The 21122-nt window shown below is 38.5% G+C and overlaps 1 protein-coding gene across 3 annotated transcripts in view; it reads left to right on the forward strand.

Annotated features, from left to right (window-relative positions):
* Positions 1–21122, forward strand: part of LOC102224305 (kazrin-like) — a 172955-nt gene that overhangs the window by 52272 nt on the left and 99561 nt on the right. For 2 of the 3 annotated variants that reach the window (XM_023324764.1, XM_023324768.1), the window contains exon 4: positions 19936–20143. In XM_023324764.1, coding sequence (XP_023180532.1) covers positions 19936–20143 — 208 coding nt within the window. Of the gene's footprint in view, positions 1–19629; positions 20144–21122 lie in introns of those variants that run through there. The other variant, XM_023324765.1, reaches the window with a different exon arrangement.

Consider the following 21122-nt stretch of genomic DNA (forward strand, 5'->3'; position numbering starts at 1 on the left):
ACATAAACCTATAAAGAGTAAAATCAGAGAAACTGATCATTTAAAGTGATCTCTTAATTTGTTTCCAGGGCTGTATGTTAGAGCAATCCATTATTATTATTATTAGAAAAGGATCTTCTGTAGCAGACAGAATTACAGTAAAACGGTGGTACCTCTGACTGAAGTCTCATGAACAGGCTGCTTCGTGTTGTCCTTAATTTTCCATAATTTCATGAAGAATCCTTCTTTGCACCATCATCTCCAGTGGTTCCCAGTACAGAACCAGGATGTTGATCCTCTTTACGTCCCTGACTCTGAAGCTGCTGCCTCATGACAGAAGAGATTTTACTTTCCTCCACAGAATTACAGATCATCTGTAGCATCTCTTCTATTTATGCTCTGTAAATCTGAATGCTGCTTCTCCATGTTTAGATTTGATTCTGGAGATGCAGAGCAGACTAGGACCAAAAGACTGGAACAGTTTGGAAAGTTGATGCAGAAACAAATCTTTTCTCCTTTAAAATACTTTAAAGGTGAACAAATTATGTTTCCTTGAGCAGGTTATGATAGCTCTATGGATTATATAAAACATGTTCATTAATTTTTTTTGGACAAAATCATTCTTAGATGATGATATTTTAGTCTGCTCAGTTCTGTCTATATGGAACTTCTTTCAAAGTGATCTGTTTTGTCTCAACATTTACACTTGATTGTGAAAATGGCTGCAAATAAATGCACAATTACACAAATGTACATCTTTGAAAAGCAGAAGTGGAGCCTCCTTCACAAGCAACAGGAATGCAGAAGGTTGTTTCTGAATGTTAGGTCAACAATGAACACTTGTCTTTTCTAGCAGTCGTTGTATAGCACATGCAGCAGGAACTCCAGCCTGAGTAAACAGGCTGGAGTTCCACTTGGGTTGCTAGGTAATGGGCTGGGCTTCAGTGGGGTTGCTAGGTAACAGTGCAGTGCCTGTCGAATATGACTTAACAATCTAGAGGTTTTTGAAACAACTCATTTTCCCAGTATTAACTTATTGTTTTTCTTCTTCTTTTTTTTAAGCGCTTCATCTGTTTTTAGAAGCAGTAGAGACCCAAGAGGAAGCACAAAAGGTTTCAAAATGTGAATTTTGCTTAGTATGTCCCCTTTAAAATATATTCTGTGAGCTACAGGAAACCAGTTTACTTCACAACTGGGATGATGTGCTCTATTTTCTCCTCTAAGTGAGCTTAGAAAGAGCTTAAAAGGACTTTCAGGCACCAGAACCAGGTGAAACGTGGACAGCGGTTTCTTTATAAACGTATTTATGCGGCTGTAAACAATGTGTAAACCACATGTAGGTCTCAGTCTTTACCTCATCTGTGGTTTATGTCTAACCAGCGATTTGCTTTTTCTTGGTCGTATAATTAAGCGGACGAGGATTTGTGTTACGAAGGGTTGTTCTTAAAGCTTGCAGATATCAGTTCAGCATGATTGTAATCCTCTGTAAACAAGCAGCCTTTGATTGTATCTTTCGAGAAAAGGTTGATAAACAGTGTTTATCCTCTTTTTGTCTCGCAATTTCTTACCAATTGGTCTGGTTTGCTGTTATTTTCTTCCCTTAAGAAGCAGGAGTGCACATTAGGTGCACAAACATATTGGAGCCATAAACACTTGAGGCAACAACGACAGTCAACAAACAAGGTTCTGTCTGCAAGGAAACCACCCAGGGGACATCGCCTGCAGCTCCTTCATTCATTTAGCTTATCATATTATGCTAATTGGTTTGTTTTACATTTTAGGGGCAGCAGAGAACATTGCATTGTTTCTCTTTTCCATTGATCTCAATATTAATTCCTTCTTCTAATCCCTTACAACTCGGCTCCCTGAGCCTGACGAGTGTTGGGCTCAGACAAAGTAATTTACCATGCAGATTAATGCAACTCCCATCTCCTGCAGGAACCGTCTTAATAAACGCATTTAAATCGCGTACATTTACAATTAGAATAAGTTGGGGCTATCAAATAAAACACAGAAGTGAGAAAAGTAACTCATCAGCACAGTTTGTCTCTCTAAACACATTTGCATAAGTGCTTCGCCCTTTCGCGTTGAGGCATAAATTGTGCAAAGCACTTGTAGCGTCTCGCTGAAGTTAAAAGAAGAAAATCTTCCTCCTTCGCCCCTCAGTTGTGTTCGCGGATGACTCAGCCATATTGCTCTAATTAAAATAATCAGAGTCCTGCTGTCAGGTTGGCGCGTCATAAGCAGTGTTGTTGCTTCTTTTAATTGCTTTTGCATTTTAATATTTGCGCTATCTCAGAGTGTGCAGCTCCCTCCCTCACGCTCTCTGTTATTTTGGTGTACAGTATGGGAGACTGTCCATGCAGAACAACAGACTTAGGCAGGAGTACAGAGAGTGTGCAGGTCTGGTCATCAGAGCTCCTGCTGCTGCACGCTTCAAGAGGTTTCAATTTAGGCCCTTCGATAAGTCGGCTCTGTCTCTCCCTGAGATAAATGCTTCAATGAAATAAATGACTTGAAACTTCTCGTTTATATTTGCCAGCGACCTTGTATATTTTTATTTACTTCCACGTTTTTGTCGTATTTATCTTCTTCTTCTGCTTACTTTTTAACCTTTTCAAAGAAATTTTATATCTCTTAGCTTTTGCAAATAAAGTCAGTAATCCCTCACAGGAATCAACTTTCACACTGCAATCACACGAAATCGTACCAAGTAAATCTGGTCGAGTTTTTGGAGAAAACATCTTAGTTTCGTCTCATTTCAAGCATACCGACTTACAAGCAACTTTTCAGCAGGACGTAGGAACTTATTTTAAGTCAATAAATCCTTATAACATAGATAAAAAAGTAATACTTTCATAGGCAGATTATTTAACTTATAACGACACATTTTCCCAATGTAAAGTGAAAAAAATCTAGAACAAGTGCTTTTATTTGTTTGTTTGTATTAAGGAATTATTTTAAAAAGTTTTTATATCTCGCTGAAAAGGTACTTAAAAGTTAGTTTTGTCTCTTTTCAGGTGTAATAAGATATTTTCACTATCAGCTAGTAAACAACTATAAAAGCTTGGTAAGATTTTGTGCTTTTGCAGTGTACAGCTTTGTAACAAATTTCTACTCCTTTTGCAACTCTGTAAAGTTTTTAGTTTAGCAACAGCATAACATTTTCTTTAAATACATACATTTCACATTCATATTTATTTTCTCTTTTGTTGTTTTGCATGTAAACAGTATTGTTACCACAAATATGCAAATATGTCAACATAGAACAGGACAAATACATCTAAAAATTAAAAAGATGCATAAAATATCAGTCAAATCCTGAAGAATTAACCACAAAATAGCAGTCAGTCTCTGCTCTCCTCTTTCTTTCAAGCTGTAATTATTTTTACTCCACATTATCACCTTTATCTATTGTAATTATAGAGCTGACATAACTGGGAGAGGATTCCCACAAGCTTTCAAATCCCTTTCGCACATAAATCACTTTCTAGTACAAATATTTTTGTAAACTTGAAAAGCACTTGAAGAGGTAAGGTGAAACTAGCCTGCAAGTAGCTTTTCAGTAAGAAACAGGAGCTTGTTTTAAATTAATAAATTCCTTAATATTGATGAAATAATACCAGTTACTCTGATAGATGAAGAAATGTCAGAAGAGGAATAAGTACATCTAATCAATATTTACTCAAAACGTGGAAAAAAATCTGAAACAAGCTCCTACACTGTAAAACACCTGAAAGTGGTTTAACTTGAAAATTAAAGACCTGCTTTGAAAATGCAGCAGGTGGAAATTGAAGTTCATGAAGTTGATTTAACAACAAGAGACAATTTGTCTAAACATTGTTTTCAAGTTCATTAATCTTGAATTGTGAGTTTTAACTTAATGCTGCAATTTAAACCAAATAATTATTTCACAATATTAAACAAAAAACAACTGTCCTCATCTAGATAAAGAGCCACATTTCTCTATTATGTTACTCACAATATCAAGTTAAAATACTTATTTCATTTTAGAATAACTTAAATTCTTGTTTCAAATTGAATGAATAAAATTTCTGATCTGATAATGAATTTTATTAAACATCACAATAAATTCTGCTAAAAACATTTAGTGTGAACAGGACATTAACCTCAAGCTTTAAAATAAACATTTGTTTTAATAACAAATAGACTCAGATCAATGTAACACACTTCCATCTCGGGATACAAAACAAGCCGCTAAGCATTCTGGGAAATAGATTCCACTCCTGTCTTTTTCTTCAGTTTTTTAAGTGCTAACATTAAAACTCTAGTTTATTAAACTCTTGGAGGTTTGACAGAATTAATAAAAAGTTAACACAACTCACTACTGTAAGTTTGTCTTTCACAAAGTCACATTTAGGTTAAAAATGTAAAATTCACTAAATTTATTTGACTTAAATAGTAGAAAACAGTAAACACAGCTAATTGCGGCTCTAGGGTTTTACAGTGTATATAAAGTTACTAGTAAGTTAGTTTTTTTTGTCTCATTTTAAGTGTAGAAAGATATTTTCACCACAGAGTAAAAGTACTTGTTGAGATTTTGTGTTTGCACAGTGCAGACTCTGTAGATATGAGGAAGCCGTTTCTGGGTTTGTATTGTGAATCTACTGACATGCATATAAAGCAGCTGTGGGGGGACAGAGATAAAGCAGCGATTCTTGTCTGCATTGTTGCTATTCATTGGAACCGTCCTGTAGAGTGGAAACATGTGATAGTGAGATGAATCCATCTTAAATAAACCCTGCAGCTCTACCATGAAAAGCACCTGCTAGGACTTAAGCTTTTTATCAATGGACGGTTCTGAGAAGCTCTCGGGTTTTTTTCTCCTCCTGGTCTGGCTATGCTCTTCTTTTTGTCGTGTTTCAGCTAAAACCCATTTTGCTGTAGCGGCAGTGTAATCAGTGCCAGCCTCTGATTACATTGTACATCTGTTCTTTTTCAGCTCGGTGTCAAATACGAATGTGATTATGCGCAATTTATTTTTACTTGGATGCTTTCAAAAAGACACTCTTGAAATGCCAAACTCCAACTTTCCTCCCATCCATCTCTGCATGACTTGGCCTGCTGTCTTGAGGATCTGTACTCTAACCTGCCCTCAGCAGCCTACTGTGATTAGCCAATAAATAAGTAATTGTACATCATAAATCAACAGGGAGGGCTCTGTCAGGGAGATTTCTGCTGCAGTGCTCTCTGAAAATGACTCTACTGCTTGAAGAGAAGAAAGGAAGGAGAGATTAATGGAAGAACGGATAGGAATGAATGAGGTTGACTGTACGATTTAAAAATATGCTTTGGCTTGAAGGATTTCCTCCTGAAGCGTTACACACAGACAGCTGCTCTGTGTGGTCTGATAAAGCTGCCAGTACATTTTTTTTAGCTGGTTGATGTTGTTTGGATTCGTTCAAATAATGCTTGAGGACATTTTTCACGTCACATGAAAGCCACGGTTGCACTGCTCCTGATTTCAAGGTCAAAGTTTCTATATTAGTCTCCCATCGGAGGAATTTCTGCAACTCAGAACATAAATATAGCAAAACAAGTAACAGCAGCTACAACAATAGATACAATTTCAAAAAATATTCATGCTCTTTGCCTTAAATTGTTTGTTTTCATTAAATTAGCTGACTAGCTTGTGTTATTTTATTGAGCGTAACTTAAGTTAACCCTTACAAACAGAAAGTGTCAGTGACGATCCATCCGAATTTGCAGTATTGTGATTCTGTGACACTTTGCGCCATCTGAGACAGTCCAACGGTTCCTGAAAGGGGAGACATTGCGCTTCTGTGGAGAAATTTTTCTGCCAAGAAACACATTTTCAGCCTGAAAGCAGGATTTCATGTCTTTTGTTCTCAAAACTTTTAATACTTTTGCTTACATTTTCATTTTGAAAGCAGGACTTCATGTCTTTCTTCTCAAAACTTGTAATGCTTATCCTCAGAACTTCTCCTCGCACTCAGACATATTCTGCGTTCACATTGCAGCTTGAAGTGACCCAATTCCGGTATATTGTCAAATCGGATTTTTTTGCCGTGGCCGTTCACACGTCCAAATAAATGTGAATGTGTTCTGCAGTGTGAATGGGCAAACGACCTCAAAGTGTCCTGCATGCGCAGTAGAGGGCGCAATAACGTCAACGTTCTCAATGTTCTGCCAGCCACCATAAAAAGAAGTGTTTAGTGTTTGCGGATGGTGGAGCCTAGCTTACACATTTGAAGTTGTTGTCCGCTACAATCGATAGTAGCCACACAGGGACCCCCTCTTACAAATGCACCCAGTACAACACTGTCATTCTATTGGCTGAGAGGTTGCTAGGTGACGGTGCCAAAAGGCAGTTCCATGATGAAGCTTTGGAGTCAAACCTGTTAATCTTGAACATCTTAAAACTAATTTTTGTGACAAATAAAAATGTGGTTGAATTAGTTGCTGCTGCTGGTGGTACAATGCATTGTGGGATACCTTGCTGGCAACTCCCCACTGTCACATATCCTTTCACATTACTTCAAATTAACTACAATATAATAAGTTTTACCTCAACTTATTTAAATCAGATGCTTCTTGTAAGTACATAAAAATAGTTATTCAATAACATAAACATTGTAATTCACTACACACCCAAAAATTCACTTGACTTCAAAAACAGTCAAGTTTTATTAACTTTTTCTTTAAATATAATGTTACAATTTACAGTGTACCATCAATTATTTACTTCCAGCTGTGTGTGGTACCTTTAACACTTTGCTCTCTTTTATTTAATGTCCAAAACATAAAAACCTGTCAGTTTCAAAGCAGGTAAAACCTGAGCATTTTACAGAAAACAATCCACAAGGAGCAGAAGGGAGGCTTGTGGGAAATGAGGTTAAATCATGCTGGTCTCAGTAGATGGAAGCATAGTTTTGATTCCATCTGTTTTCCGTCCTGCCAATCTTGGGGTTCATCGAAACCCACGCTCACCTTTCCACATCCATATATTCCTTCAATTCCCAGCAGAGTCCAGATATCTTGATGCTCATCGCGGCTCCTGGCAGCGTTTTCATCCGCAGTCCCGTCAGCTGTTATCGCCGAGTGGAGAGGTTGTCAAACTGTTTATCATTACCAAACTCGTGGTGACAGTAGATGAGCATGACTGCGAGGTGTTGGAGTGAAACACGGCGATAGACAGACTGAGGCAGGCGGCTGATAATGGGGTCTTATCTCAGCCTCCAAAGACAACCTGCGGAGATCGGAGCTTGGCACTCTGCTGAAGTTCAGGCTGCAGACGACTGAGTGCAGCGCCTGTTTTCTGTATTTTTTTACTCACCAACCTGTTGGCTGTTCGCTCCTCAGGGCTCGAATGGAAACCTGCGATTAAACACCATGGTGTGTATAATTACACAGATTGTGAAAAGAGATGAATGTGAAAAACGATGCAGAGATAGATATGAATTTAATCGTTTCTCAAGATGCGTTTGGTCAGAACTGGTGATAAGGCTGCAGTGATTTCAGTATCTTTTCTCAGCGCTCACAGAGGAAAACGTAACGCAGTCAGTGCACCTCTTATAAAACTCTTCACATCTACATAGTTTGTAAAGCAGTTCAACATTGAATATGACGCAGGAAAACAAGTTTTATGTACTGTTAAAGTCAGAAATAAATAACTTTTGTTGCAAAAGCATGATCTCAAAATGAAAAGCAGAACGATTTAGTGGCAATAATTTGACCTCATTTGCCACAAGCCTGACTTTCTGCTCCCTGTGGACTGTTTTCTGAATAAGGCTCAGGTTTTTCCTGCTTTGAAACTCACAACTTCTTAATTTTTTGGACATTAAATAAAAGCCAGAAGTTTACTCACACAGTTGAAAGGAAAGAACTGATGGTACAATGTAAATTGTAACGTTACATTTAAAAAGTGAATAAAACTTGACTTTGGTGAAGTCCAGTAAATTTTTGGGTGTGTAGTCAATTACAATGTTGATTTTAATCAAATAAAATAAGTGGATTTAACTATTTTTTATGTCATTATAAGCATTTGATTTAAATAATAAAAAATAAAGTAATTAATTTAGTTACTATGCCATAGCAGAGGAGTGGAGGATATTCAAGAAAAGACACGTTTGACCTTTACTCTGGACACAAAGGCTGCGTTCACACAGCAGGTCTTGATCATAAATTCCTTTTTTTTTGCTGAAATATGATGTTTTTGCACCATCCTTCACTGTGATTCAGTCATACTTCTGTGTAAACGCGTGCGTTGACATTACACAGCAGCACATCCTTTATGGAAACAATAATGGATGCTGCCAGGAACCGGCTGCTGCTGTAGCCCTTCTTTTTCTTCTTCTCTTCTCCAAACCCCTCACTCAGAAACATGCATCTGCAAACCCCAGATTTGGCCAAAACGTCTCAGTTGTTATAAACTCTGTGATAATGATTGAGCAGCAGGGGGAGCCCACTGAGAATACTGCCAGTAAAAATCAGCATGTCTCCTAAATGCACTTAAATGTATAAATTCAGCAAAACCCACAACAAATTCAAACGTGACCATCAAATTGTTGTTTTTAAAATCCATTAAAGCTGTTTCACAATGGTATCTCTGTAAAATTACAAAATCTTACTATATTTTGATTTAGTGTCTCATGCAAATATCTTTGTAAACTTGACATAAGGCAAAACTAACTTTCACGTAACATTTCAGCAAGATAGGAGCTTGTTTTAAGTCAATAATCCCTCAATGTTGATCAGAAAAGTACTGGTTTTCCAACATGTTTCCAATGATTTAAGTGAAAAAAATCTCCCAATGAAACTAGTACTTTTTTTTTTATTAATATTTAGAAATTATTTATTTAAAACAAGCTCCTATGTTTTGCTCAAATGTGATTAGTAAGTTAGTTTTCTCTTATTTTACGGGTACTAACATTTTCACTAAAAAGTAGACAAAAAGACTTGGTCAGATTTTGGTTTTGCAGTGCTAACGCCTATCAATAAAAGTTATTTTGGCAAAATCGGGAACACAAACACTTATTTCAACACTCATTTTATATTCCAGGTGAGATATTGGCAAATAAACACAGACAAAAACTGTAAAGTAAAACCAAAACAAGGAGGAAAAATCAAACTAGCATAGAAGGAAAAAAAAAGCTTATTGACATTTATAATAAAGTTAATATGTTTACTTCAGTTTGGATAAGTTATCTTTTCTGAGTGAAGTGTTATAAGTGCAAAAGAGATGGAGGCAGACTACTGTAAATTTCTGCAAGAAGAAAATCATGTTTTTCCTCAACATCAATGCTCTGGTTAACGCTGCAAAAACAAAATGTTACACAGTTTTTTTGGTTCGTTTCTTATTCAAAAATCTTAGTAAGACTTTTCAGCAAGATATATTATTTTAAGTCAATAATTCATTAATATTCATGTAAAATTAAAGTTCCACTGCCAAATTATTTCACTAATAGGACATTTTCCAATATTTTAAGTGAAATAATCTGCAAGTGGAACTAGTACTTTAAAAAAAAAATCGATATTAAGTAATAATTTACTTTAAAAGAAGCTTATATTTATTGCTAAAAAGTTACTTTTAAGTTAGATTTTTACTTATTTGAAGACAGAATAAGACAGAAACTAAACCAAAAATACTCTCCAGTCCATAAATACTTTAAAGAGTTCAGAGCACGGCGCTTTAAAAACAACTAAACTGGGCAAAGATATTTTTCAGTACTCAACAAAAAATCTTCTTCTCTCACTCGTGGTTTTATGTGTTAATAAATGCAAAACAACTCCAGTAAAACCCCAAGCAGTTTTCTACCTTTCTGGTCGCTCCACATAGTTCTGCCTTCGCCTCCACCTGGCTGCAACGAGTTCTAACAGGTACCGCGTCTACCTGAGCGCATCGCCTCAAGGGACACAACGGATCCATTAATACTGGCTGTTGTGTCATAAAACAAGAAGCCATTTCCACATTTTCATACTTTCCACACCATAAACTGTAAAGCTCCTCGCTAAGAAACCGCTCAAAAGAGTGTGGAGTGGGCATCTTACAGAAAGGCAGAATGTGACAGAGAAGGAGTGGGAGGTAAAGAGCTTAATGTGAAATTTATAAAGAAGAAAATGTTGAGTTTCCGTTCCCTGCTGCGTGTATTTTACTCCATCAATGGCCTGCTGTCCTTTTGTTTTCACACTTCAGACCAACGGCTCTTGCACTTCATTGACTTGCTCTGATGAATGCCATTTTTTCCACCAACTGAGGCATTTCCAGCTGGTACGTCTGTGGAGTATGTGAGCTCTAGAAGAGGCCAACTGCATGTGACAGAAGCTCAGCTGTTTGTGGCTCTTGTCTGTCACATGTGCAACGAATGCTTGATGATCTTTTTATGCCGCATCAGTTCAAAATGGCTTTACTGTTTGGAGAAACACATGGTTGAGAATGTCAAACAGCACCCTTTGTGGGCTGTCCATAAAACTCAGTTATTACAAGTCGAACATTTCTGAATACGGAGAAACCAAGTAGTGTAATCAGCTGTAGCTATTTTACTATTTATGTTATTTTACCACTAGATTAACAAAGCAATTTGCACTAAATGCATGCAGGAGCAGTAACAACTATCAATTAGCAATTTTGTTTTTTGTCCAAGCAGTTTCTTCTCAAGTTTAGTCACAAACATTGAGCCAGTTTATTTGTAAATCCACCAGATCAAAATACATTCATAGTTCATTAACATTTTGAAGTTACTTCACGGCTCCAACATTAACCATTTCTCGCTCATTTATTATGTTTTGTCTGAAACTAAATTTGAACACAAACATGTCATTCACTATTTAGCATACCTGGAAAAAGTGTGAAGCGTTAAAGTGGCTATGGATGTGCAAATCTGAACTGTTGTTTTGCTTCCTGGTTGTTAGGTTTTGCTAATTGTGGACAGTTTTAATTTTAGTGTGTCAGCAATTGTAAACAACATTTTTTTTGTTTAATGACTAATTAGTGACAAGACATTCATGAACAGTCCAATTCTTTTGTTAATTCATAGATAACATCATGAACATTAACATTAAGTCAACGCATTAACATTAGCATTGACGTAATGCGTTGACATTAAGTCAACGCTTAATTTAACTATTAACTCAACTATTGCGTTGACTTAATAGTTGTACTTTACTATGCAGAAGAGGAGGTTTTCTTTCTGCCAAAACTATTCAAGTCCACTGTTTTCTTGTTACATTTTTCTTTTGTTTCTGCTTTATAGTGTTAAATGTTATTAATATGCACAATCATATGACCATATCTGTGACATTTATTTTTTTAAATGTTATATTTTATTTATATTTATTTGATTAAAATATGTATTATTTTGCTGCAAGACCAGATGATTCAGTTGTTTTTGTGAACTTCACTCACAAAAACAATTAATATAAAGCTATTGACCGTTTGCACGTGACGTCACGCTCTCCAGAACTCCGCCCACTCCGCCATGACGGTTGTCAAAACGACCAATTCGCTCCTTTAAATCTAGTCCAAAAACAGACATGTGCAACCTAACATCGCTTTTATTTAGTTGTTTTCACTTTAAAAATGGCCATAGGGTGCTGCGAGGTCGACTGCACAAATAGACAAGTATAGATACCAAACTTGTAATTTTATTGTAAAACTTTTAATGAGGAAAGATGTGGCAGCCTTAGATAGCAGCCGTCAGTCATAATGACTGGCAGCCCTCGGTGTAACCGCGGATTTGCAACATTTACAAGGTAAGAAGATTAACGTTTATATACTTTATGAGCAAGTATGATTAGAAAGATATCAAATATGGCATTATGGAAAAGGTACGTCACATGTCTAGTAACCATGGAAAGAATGCCTCGCCGTTATGTAGCCTAAAATGTATGGAAAGAAACTGGTTAGCATCTGGTCTTTTGTGCTTTTTTAATCCTGCTCCGGTTTAAGGGGAAACATTGTTTATAACATAGTGATATAAATCATATGGTGTGAATTCAGGCAAAGTCTGTAATTTGATCAACATCTCAGGAGGGAGGAAGAACGGCTCGGTTTCTAAGCTAGCTGTTTACCACCGTCTGTGAGTCACAACCAGCTGTGTTACGTTCACAGACTAATTATCTGGACTCGAACAAGTAGAAACCATGAATAAACTGGGAAAAACAACTTTGGAAAACAATTTCAGTCGCTCTGTTCAACACTCCCAATCCTCACTTCCGACGTCGATCATGGCGCCTCTAATGATTTAGTGACGTAGTCGCAAACAGTCAATATTAAGGATAAAATGTCTTGCTCTTAGAAAAATTTACTTTTTAAAAAAATAATAATTTCTTTTTTTACCCCTCCAGGGGGTCTGTTGTGAGCTCTAGTGTCCCTTATATAAAAGTAGGCTGACAGGAGAGGGGGAAGACATGCGGCAAATATAAGTCCCATCACTAAAAATATTTTTCAAAAATAATCTTAATGGGTGTATTTTGTCAAAGAGAGTAAACAAATTAATGTAAAAACATCCAGATTATTTTTTTGTCCAGACATCTTTATTTACATGCTGATGTGGAAGACTGGTGTTGCATTCAAAGCAGGCCAGAAAAAGCAATTTCCTCTTGAGTGTGTTATTTGAGACAAGTACTGGCAAATAAAATGCAGAAGCAATAGCAGAGAAAATACCTGTTCTTTTCTAACTTTGAGGTGGACACACTCACTCAAATGATACCTTTTATCCTCTGCATGCCACACTTTCCTATTTACCCACCTTTCTTTCTCTGGCTCTGCTCCTCCATCACGTTCACACAGCTCTATCCCAAATGCAATGCCGTCTCACAGTCAACAAATGGAAACCTTTGTAGTATTTCTTGCTTGCAGACAGTGTTTGGTGTTACTGACAAAACCTTTTTATTGCCAGAATAAAACATCCTGGATCTTTTTTTTTTGTACAAATCCTTAGCAGACGAGACGTCTTGAAACATCAGAGCTGCGGTCAGTAAAAGCTAAGCTTCGTAGCATAGAGGTCGAGACATACATCCACTTCTATCTGGAATGTATAAGCAAATAAAATATCAGCACTCGGCTATAAAAAAAACACAAAAAAAACCCCAGAGACGTTCTCCGGTTTCAGTCCAAAGAAGGAATTTTTATCGTTCTCATTGTTCACCCAAACTTAGAGGCCTGACCACCAACAAAAGAACCACCTAAAAGCACTATTTTATACAAAACTTTATCAAAAACAATCATTTTGCCTAATATTATTTTTCAGATTCTTCAAGACAACTTTAGTACCATGAATATTTTAGGTTTTGGATACGTGTATCTGCCACGCAGCATTGGGGCTTTTTCAAGGCCCAGTCGGCCGTGAAAAAGCTTTAGAGCGAGTAAAGATTAATGTTCCCTACATCAACAAAGTATCAAATAACTTTGAGAGGAAAACTACACCCAAACTTTGTGGTTCTCCTTAGTCCTGAAGTTTTCCACCCTGACTGCCCTCTATCTGTTTTACCATTGTGGTTTAATATTGCTGCTCTTAATGTTGCTTTTCTCCGTCAAAGATAACATCTGTTTGATTATTTAAAAAGAAAAAATAATGTTCAATAGGACAAAGATCCAGATTTGGTCATCTGGGACTTATTAGAAGTGTTAAAAATATATACTAGACAGAACTAAATAAAATAAAATGAAAGCTATGACAAACATTGTTAGGTGGTAAAATAGGATCTCTCAGGAAAGCTACGTTGTTTAAGGTTTGTTTATTTTCTATTTTAAATATATTTTAAAATTGCTTGCAGGAAAAAGTGCTTGCATTTAGCAAATAGAAATAATTTAGGTAATTCCAACTAACCGAAAACAAATTTGGTTGGATTTAACTTGAGAAAAAAATTATTTAACGTGTGAAATTAACGCAGAACTATGGAGCCCCCTATGGGTGTTACCTTGCAAAGCTTTTGCTTTTCTCGCAAAAATGTACCGATCAGTTTATGCAGTTTAATTGAATACTATAAGCCTTTCTTACGGGGGCCACCGAACTTTCTAGTATTATATAAGGCTTCGTGTGCAGTTCCACCTCAACCTTACACAAACAAACATAAACATGCAGTGAATAAATCGATTTTCAATCAGGTTTTTGCACCAAAGAGTTAAAAAATATAAACATGTTTTCCGTAAGATATTAACATTACTAACATACTTGGAAAAAAGTTACAAAAACCTTATATAATAGCAGAAAGTATCTTGGCCACCATTTAAAAGGCTTTTAGTATTTAATTATGCCACTTGAACTGATCAGTGCATTATTGCGAGAGAACACAAAACCTATTACGAGGTAACGCAAAAGAAACATAGAATCCTCCATGTACCCTAGGGAGCTCCATACAGAACTGAGCAGACGGAAATTTTATTATCTAATGGTTTTGTGCAAAAACTGTAATGAACATGTTTTGTAAAGCCCATAGAAGTATCATAAACCCTTCAAAGAAGAATAATAGGTCAGCTTTAAGATATATCTTTAGAATGATTTGCTTTTATTTAATGCCACTACTCCATGAGCCTTTTACCTTTTCATTGCACTTGCTGGGCATCAGTAGTTTGAAGTGCAGCGATTTCCTCGGCTCTCGGTTAAAACGAGTGTTGAGCCCAACCGTATATCACTTAGTTATTGGGATCATACAGGGAGAATTCCCGTCTGTGGAGGATTAGTCGATATTCAATTAACTCTGGCAGACGGTCATGGTGACTGTTTATCAATACCTCTTTTTAACTGCACACTCACAGCACACTTAATTAAACTTCCCATTAACGGCATCAAACAAATGGACAAACGGAGACCCTAAACAGCTGGAAACCAGTCACTCCAAGGGTCTGAAGTCTCGGCCGAGGCCGCACATACTTTCCACAACTTCGTGGAAGCAGAGAGAGATGTTGCATGTTTTGGATGTGGCCTCAGAATATTTGTGTGGTTATTGATGTGTATCTAGGACAAAGCTGTGACCTTTGACCCATGAATTGTTCATTTCCTTGCATTCCAGAGTTGAGCGTCTGGGACTGCAGTCTTACGAGGTCGAAATTGGGCTGGGGTTAGTGGCTTCTTAAGGGAAAAGACTTAGAAATTATGTTATTCGTGAAAATTAGACATGTCCTTTGTCCAGCTTTGTTGCTGTCGTGCATTTTTCCTTTGCCAGTAAGCTTTAAGTCAGGGGCAGGGCAGCATTCGGGGGCAGTGATGTGACTGTCTAGACAGTGATAATGATCTGCTAACATGCGATCAAACATGACAGTGCTGCGGCTGCAGATTTCCTTCGGCAAAAGCAAAAACTGTCATGTGTGGACATAGATGTTAGGCATGTAGACAGACAGCAGAAAGAAAAACTGTGACACACAAAATCTGTTTGTACGCAAAGCTCATAAAATCATTTAGCAAACTATTAATTACCAGCATTGATCTACGGATGATATTGTTGGTCAAAATGCATTTGTTAGCTGTTCTGTCATGAAGGTTTATGGTCTGCTGCTGCGTTCATCATCCCTTCCCTTTTCCGTGATGATTGCCTCAAAATAAATGTTTCTGACTTTTGATTTAATATTCTGAAGTGTCTTATACCACTCTTTGATTCTAGGCCAGCCCGCCTCCTGTGAGCAGAGATCAGGCCACCAGGTGCTTATTGACGCTGGGCCTGGCAGTAGAAAGGTGGCATCAGGCCTAAATCATAGCCAGTGTTTGTTTAGTTTAGGACCGCTCTTTTTGTTTTTGCTTGAGAAATAATACATCAAAAGAACCTGGTACATTTCATGCCATTGTTCCTTCTTACCAATGTATTTAAACTAGAGTAAAAAATGCACCAATTCAATATTAATATCGGTATCGGCCTCAATATTGAAAAAAATCCTAGATTGGTTATCGGTGACAATATACCAAATCCATAAGGGCAGATCTATTCAGTCTAATTCTATGCTTTGTGAGTGATGTTACACTTCATTATTTATTTTACATTATTTTTAGAATTCTTAATTATACTTTCTGAACCATTTAAAAGGTTTGTTTTTACATGTTTTGACCAAGATAGTCAACCTTTCAGTTTCTTTATTCTATATTTTACACTGGCTGTTATACTCCTAACTGCACTGACTGAATAAAATTACATTTGTGTGAAGCTATTAGTGTGTTTAAGTGTGCTGTACAGGTGCAGAGTTATCAAATAAATATGTAATTCAGTCCACTTATGTCTGTGTTTAAATAGAAACGTTTTAATCCTACGTTCATGCGTCCGATGCTTGAAGTCGTACGCTTGACATATTGCTCTCGGCGTGCATCAAATCGCTCTAGACGAGTGTTGGGATGAATCGTTGTTTTCCATTGCCGGTGTCTCTGTACAAAGGCGGATAAAATTGAGAAAGTTTCACCAAAATATCATGTTGTGAAAGCTTCTGCAGTCATAACTAAGACTCAGATGTCTTTCCTGAACATTTCTGGTTTGGTTTTTATTGAACAAACAACGGCGACAGCTGATAACGGTTGGAGCCTCTTGCCTTTTTTTCCCTCTCTCGGTTACTTTGAAGAATGCAGATGAAATATTGAGTGTCTAAGTATGATTTACTGAAATAAATAAAATGTGACCATTGGGCACGTGTTTTGAATTCACCAGATTATTCAGAGGAGTTGTGAGTTTCATAGGCTAGCTGGGCGCTGATGAGGTTCGCTATCGGTGGTGTTTTTGTCTCACCCCGTTGGATGATCTGCTTAACCGTACTGCTGCCTCCGTCTTCTGGCAGGACACCGACTACAGGCCACTACGTCACATAGCAGAGTCTCTGATTGGTTGACGATGCGTGTCCAGCCGCGAAAGCTCAGATTGTCCAGCTCCAGCGTAGGATGCGCTTCGAACGATCAAAACGCTTCAATCTCGCCACTCCGGACGTGTGAAACACATCGCAACGCGCCCTTGATATTTCCACTGCCATTATAAAAATAATTCAAAATACCAAATGTACTTTAGAACATATTTTCCTACTTAGACTGGTAATATTAAGACTGAAATACTAAGTTTTAACATGAATGAAGGGCTGAAAAATGCATTTTACATTGACTTCAGTGCCTGTCCCTTTTTGTTTGGATAGAACAGCTCACATGTGGACTGCATAAATCTATTTATGTAATCAGTGTTTTCAAATGGATTTATAATCCCTGCTTGGCTATTGGTTAATTTTTTATGTTTATGAACACCAATCAGAGGTTTCAGCAAGTAAGTGTCTGTTAAAATAGAAACTCTAAATATATGCTACTGTGATAAAACATTTCCTGGAAAACAGGTTTTAGTCATTTATTTAAATTTTTCTGTCTTGCTGTGTAGAAAAACTAATTCTCAGCTGTTTTTTGTACAGCTAAGTTAGAAACCGACTCTAGCTTTAACTCTGGACCTGGACTAGCTGTATCTTTTAAACTGAAACATCTTTGATCCTTTATGTTGTCCTGAATACACTCGGTGCTTTACTGAGGACAGATTTGCTGATAAAGCGCCTACCTGCACCAGACTTTTCCCCAGACAATATTGCTGCTGGCGGACAAAGCCCCTGAAATATAAAGCAGCTCATTGAAGACTGAAAGAACAAGATAATCCTGTAGATACATGCAGCAGAAATTAGCTTCCGCTGAACGGATGAGACAGGCGGAGAGGGATAATTTGATACCGGTTCTGTGTTCAGGAGGCCGTCAGGATGCCCTCTGTGGGAGGTATTTTGGGCAGGTCTGGTAAGAAAGCCCAGTGCTGACCCAGGAAACAGGGAAAATATTTTCTTACCTTCAAACAACTTAAAGCTGCAGTATCTAACTTTTGTAAAACATATATTTTTACATATTTGTTGAAACTCTCACCATGTTAATTGGTGAAAACAAATCAAGCTCCTCTGGCTTCCAGTGCTAACTGGAAACAACCAGTCAGAAGCAGGAGGCGGATCTTAGCGCTGTCAATCACTCTCGAGTTCCCCTCTTGCTCTCTACTACACTGCAGCCAGCAGAGCCTGTCATGAATGCTAAGGCTAGTTAGCATTGCCACCGTTGGCGGATAAATGGTTTTCCTGTAACAGTAAGTTGTTTCTCTGTCATTAGTACATTTAGCAGCGCATTCAGGAGGTTGATTGACGGTGTTAAGACCCTCCTCCTTTCTCTGATTGGTTATTTTTGGTCAGAAGCGATGCCTTTGTTCAGACGGCAGTAGCTCATGGAGGAGGTGCCTCTCTCCCCTCGCTCCGCCCTCCTCCTTTCGGATTACTGTCAAATAAAGGCAACTAGTGACAAGAAAATGTTTTCATTTTTTCAGAAAAATTTCTGAAAAAAGTCAGACCTGACTTTGTGCAAGTTTTTAGACAACCGCTGCTGACGAATAAGTGCGGCATAATGTTCTGCTTCTTGTTCTTTTAATTCTGCATAATAGACATTGTAAAAATGAGTTTTTGTCAATATTTGCTGTGAATATAGCTAATGAAGCTGATAAGTGCCTGTGACGTATTTTCGCTTAGGTTGCTATGAGGTTAGGCGATATTGACTCAACTTTTATTGTGTTGTAGTCAACTTTTAAAAATTTAAAGTCTTGCGACAACTAGAGCATTCATGTTGATTGCGCAGGAGACTCCACTTCTGCTTTTCAAAGATGTATGGGTGTATAATTGCACATCTGTTTGCAGTCATTTTCACAGCCAAGTGTAAACGTTGAGTTGGGGGCGTGGCCAGTAGCGGCTTGTTTGGATTTAAAGTGATAAGTCGCCCTAAAACAGCTCAGGGAGCTTTGTGCAAAAAATGTAATGAACATGTTTCCTTCCTGTTCAGGGAAGCGTATTATGTCACCTTTAATGCGTGAATATTAACCCCGTGCTGTTATCATCTGAGTCGAGGATGACGGGACCAGACTGATGGCTTCAGCTTCTCACCGCAGCCAGAATCCATTTTTGTTCTCACGAGGAAATGAAAATGTCAAATGTAGATTTGAAATTGCGATGGCTCAGCAGTATTTAGGGATATTTTGAGATAAGACGAGCAGCGTATGCTGCCAGTGTAACCTTTTGTCTGTGTGATGGAATTTATTTTTTTTATATAACAGTGGAGATAAGGAAGGTGGTGGGGTTTGTTTACTCAGCCCACAGATAAGCTGGAAAATAATCCTTTCAACTGTTTTTGATCAAAGCAGGAAAGCTCCTCTATGTTCACAACTCGATTGTAATGCTCCAGGCCTCGTCTCTTTGTGAGTCCCCCCCCCTTTATGGAGCTGAGTCTCTCTCCTCTCCCGAAGTTTGCTGTGTGTGGAAATGCTTTCCCCCTGGGCGCCTTGTGCCAGCCCCCTTCCCCTCCCACCGACGTGGGGGTGAGCTTTCCCAGGACAAAGAGATGGATGTATAATAGAAAGAAAAAGGAGGGGTGGGAGAGACAAAAAGACAAGCGGGCGTGCGAGTGAGCGGGGAGGAAGTGGGGGAAAAGTGGGAGCACATGTGAAAAAGATACAAACGTAGAGGAACAGAAGTACAGAGAAGCAATCAGGACTTTTTCCTCCGCTACAGACGCCACTGCTCACTCCTTACAGGCTCTGCAGGGTGTGGGGTTTGCAGCATACGGTGCAGTTGGAGAGTTGCTGCCGGACAGCACATCAGTCCCCCCTCCTCCACCACATGGTACAGTCCATTTAAAAGGCTGCATGTCATCTCAGTGTGCGGGGTCTTCTCAGAGAGCAGCTGCTCGCAGCACATTCTGCACGGCGGGAGCGTTCAGTTTACCTCCGCCTGCCGCGCTGCAGCTCTTCTCCTCCTCACACACATGCTCTCCAGGTCTTTTATGCAGTAACAGGTCAGCCCAGTGGACAGGAAGGACCTTACTCTGCTTTTTATGTGCAAACTAAACACTAAGACAGAAGAAGTGCAGGTGGAGGAGGAAGTGGAGAGGGTGTCAGCTTCGCCCAGAGTAACGCTCCTGCTGACACCATGCTGCTCTGTGTGGATTTGCTCCTCAGGGGAAAATCCTTAAAATGATGGAAGACAACAAGCAGCTGGCACAGAGGATCGATGGGGCCATCCAGTCAGCGAGTCAGGAAGTGACCAACCTCCGATCCGAGCTCTCCGCGACCAGCCGCAAACTGGCAGAGCTGGGCGCCAGCAGCCCCCTGGCGCTGGAGAACCACCTCCAGCACAACCACCACGATGACAGCCTCCGCTACAGGGGTGAGTTCACATCACGGCGCCGGCAACTCGCTAACAAGCTCTGTGTGAGTGAGAGCATGAGCGAATGTGAGGAAATGTCCCCACACTTTTCTCTCAGTTGACTAGTTTACCCCTTAAACTCGGTTTTGGGAGTGACAGGAGGAGGAGAGGCGGGCGGTCTGCTGTTGTTAGACAGGAGGGGTGAGAGCGCGGGGGCCGGAGTCGCTCCGTTTGGTTTCCCAGGCAGCAGCTGGGCTCCGGTGGGGCTCCATGTCCGACTCTTTGCTCAAGTTTTGGCAGCGGCCCCGCACAGAGAAACTCAGAAAGTGGATGTTTGTGTCTGTTGAGGAGGCTGTTAACTCCATGGCAATGTCGTTTAGTTGGGAACAGCCAGATGCATGATGTCAGCGAGTTTTAGTGGAGAATGGGAAACTTTTGGTTTCATTTATGCTTCAAACTTTTTCATCCCTGAATATTTGTTGTTTTAAATTTAGTGTTTAGAAAGTTTTTTTCCTTTCTTAACACATTCTAGTTTCTTTTCTGTGTCTGATTTCTTGCTTTGAATAAAGTTTCCAATTAGTTTTAATAAATACTGAATTTTCAAAACAAAATATAATAAGACTGATTAAAATTGTTATTTTGTTCACATCCGGGAAGTTTTGTTAACTTTAATATTGTTCAGAGCGCTTTGAGATATGGATGCTAAATACATGCATTTCTAATGTATGTATTAAGGTTGCTTCATACATCAGGCATAACATTATGACCAGGCTTTATGACTCATCATCCACCAATGGTCTGGACTTTCTAACACCTTTTTTTTTTTTTTTTTTAATCAGAACCAACATTTTCTTCTTTAACATTTTGAGCCATAGCAGCCATCTGTTGTTTTTCTCTCAACGGTCATTAATTATCTGGTCACCAGTTCTCCTCTCTTCCTTCCTTGGACCACTTTTTAAAAAATACAGGCCACAAGAGACGAGGAACAGCCCACTAGAGC

Source organism: Xiphophorus maculatus, chromosome 20 (assembly GCF_002775205.1).
Source record: "Xiphophorus maculatus strain JP 163 A chromosome 20, X_maculatus-5.0-male, whole genome shotgun sequence".
Classification (NCBI taxonomy): Eukaryota; Metazoa; Chordata; class Actinopteri; order Cyprinodontiformes; family Poeciliidae; genus Xiphophorus; species Xiphophorus maculatus.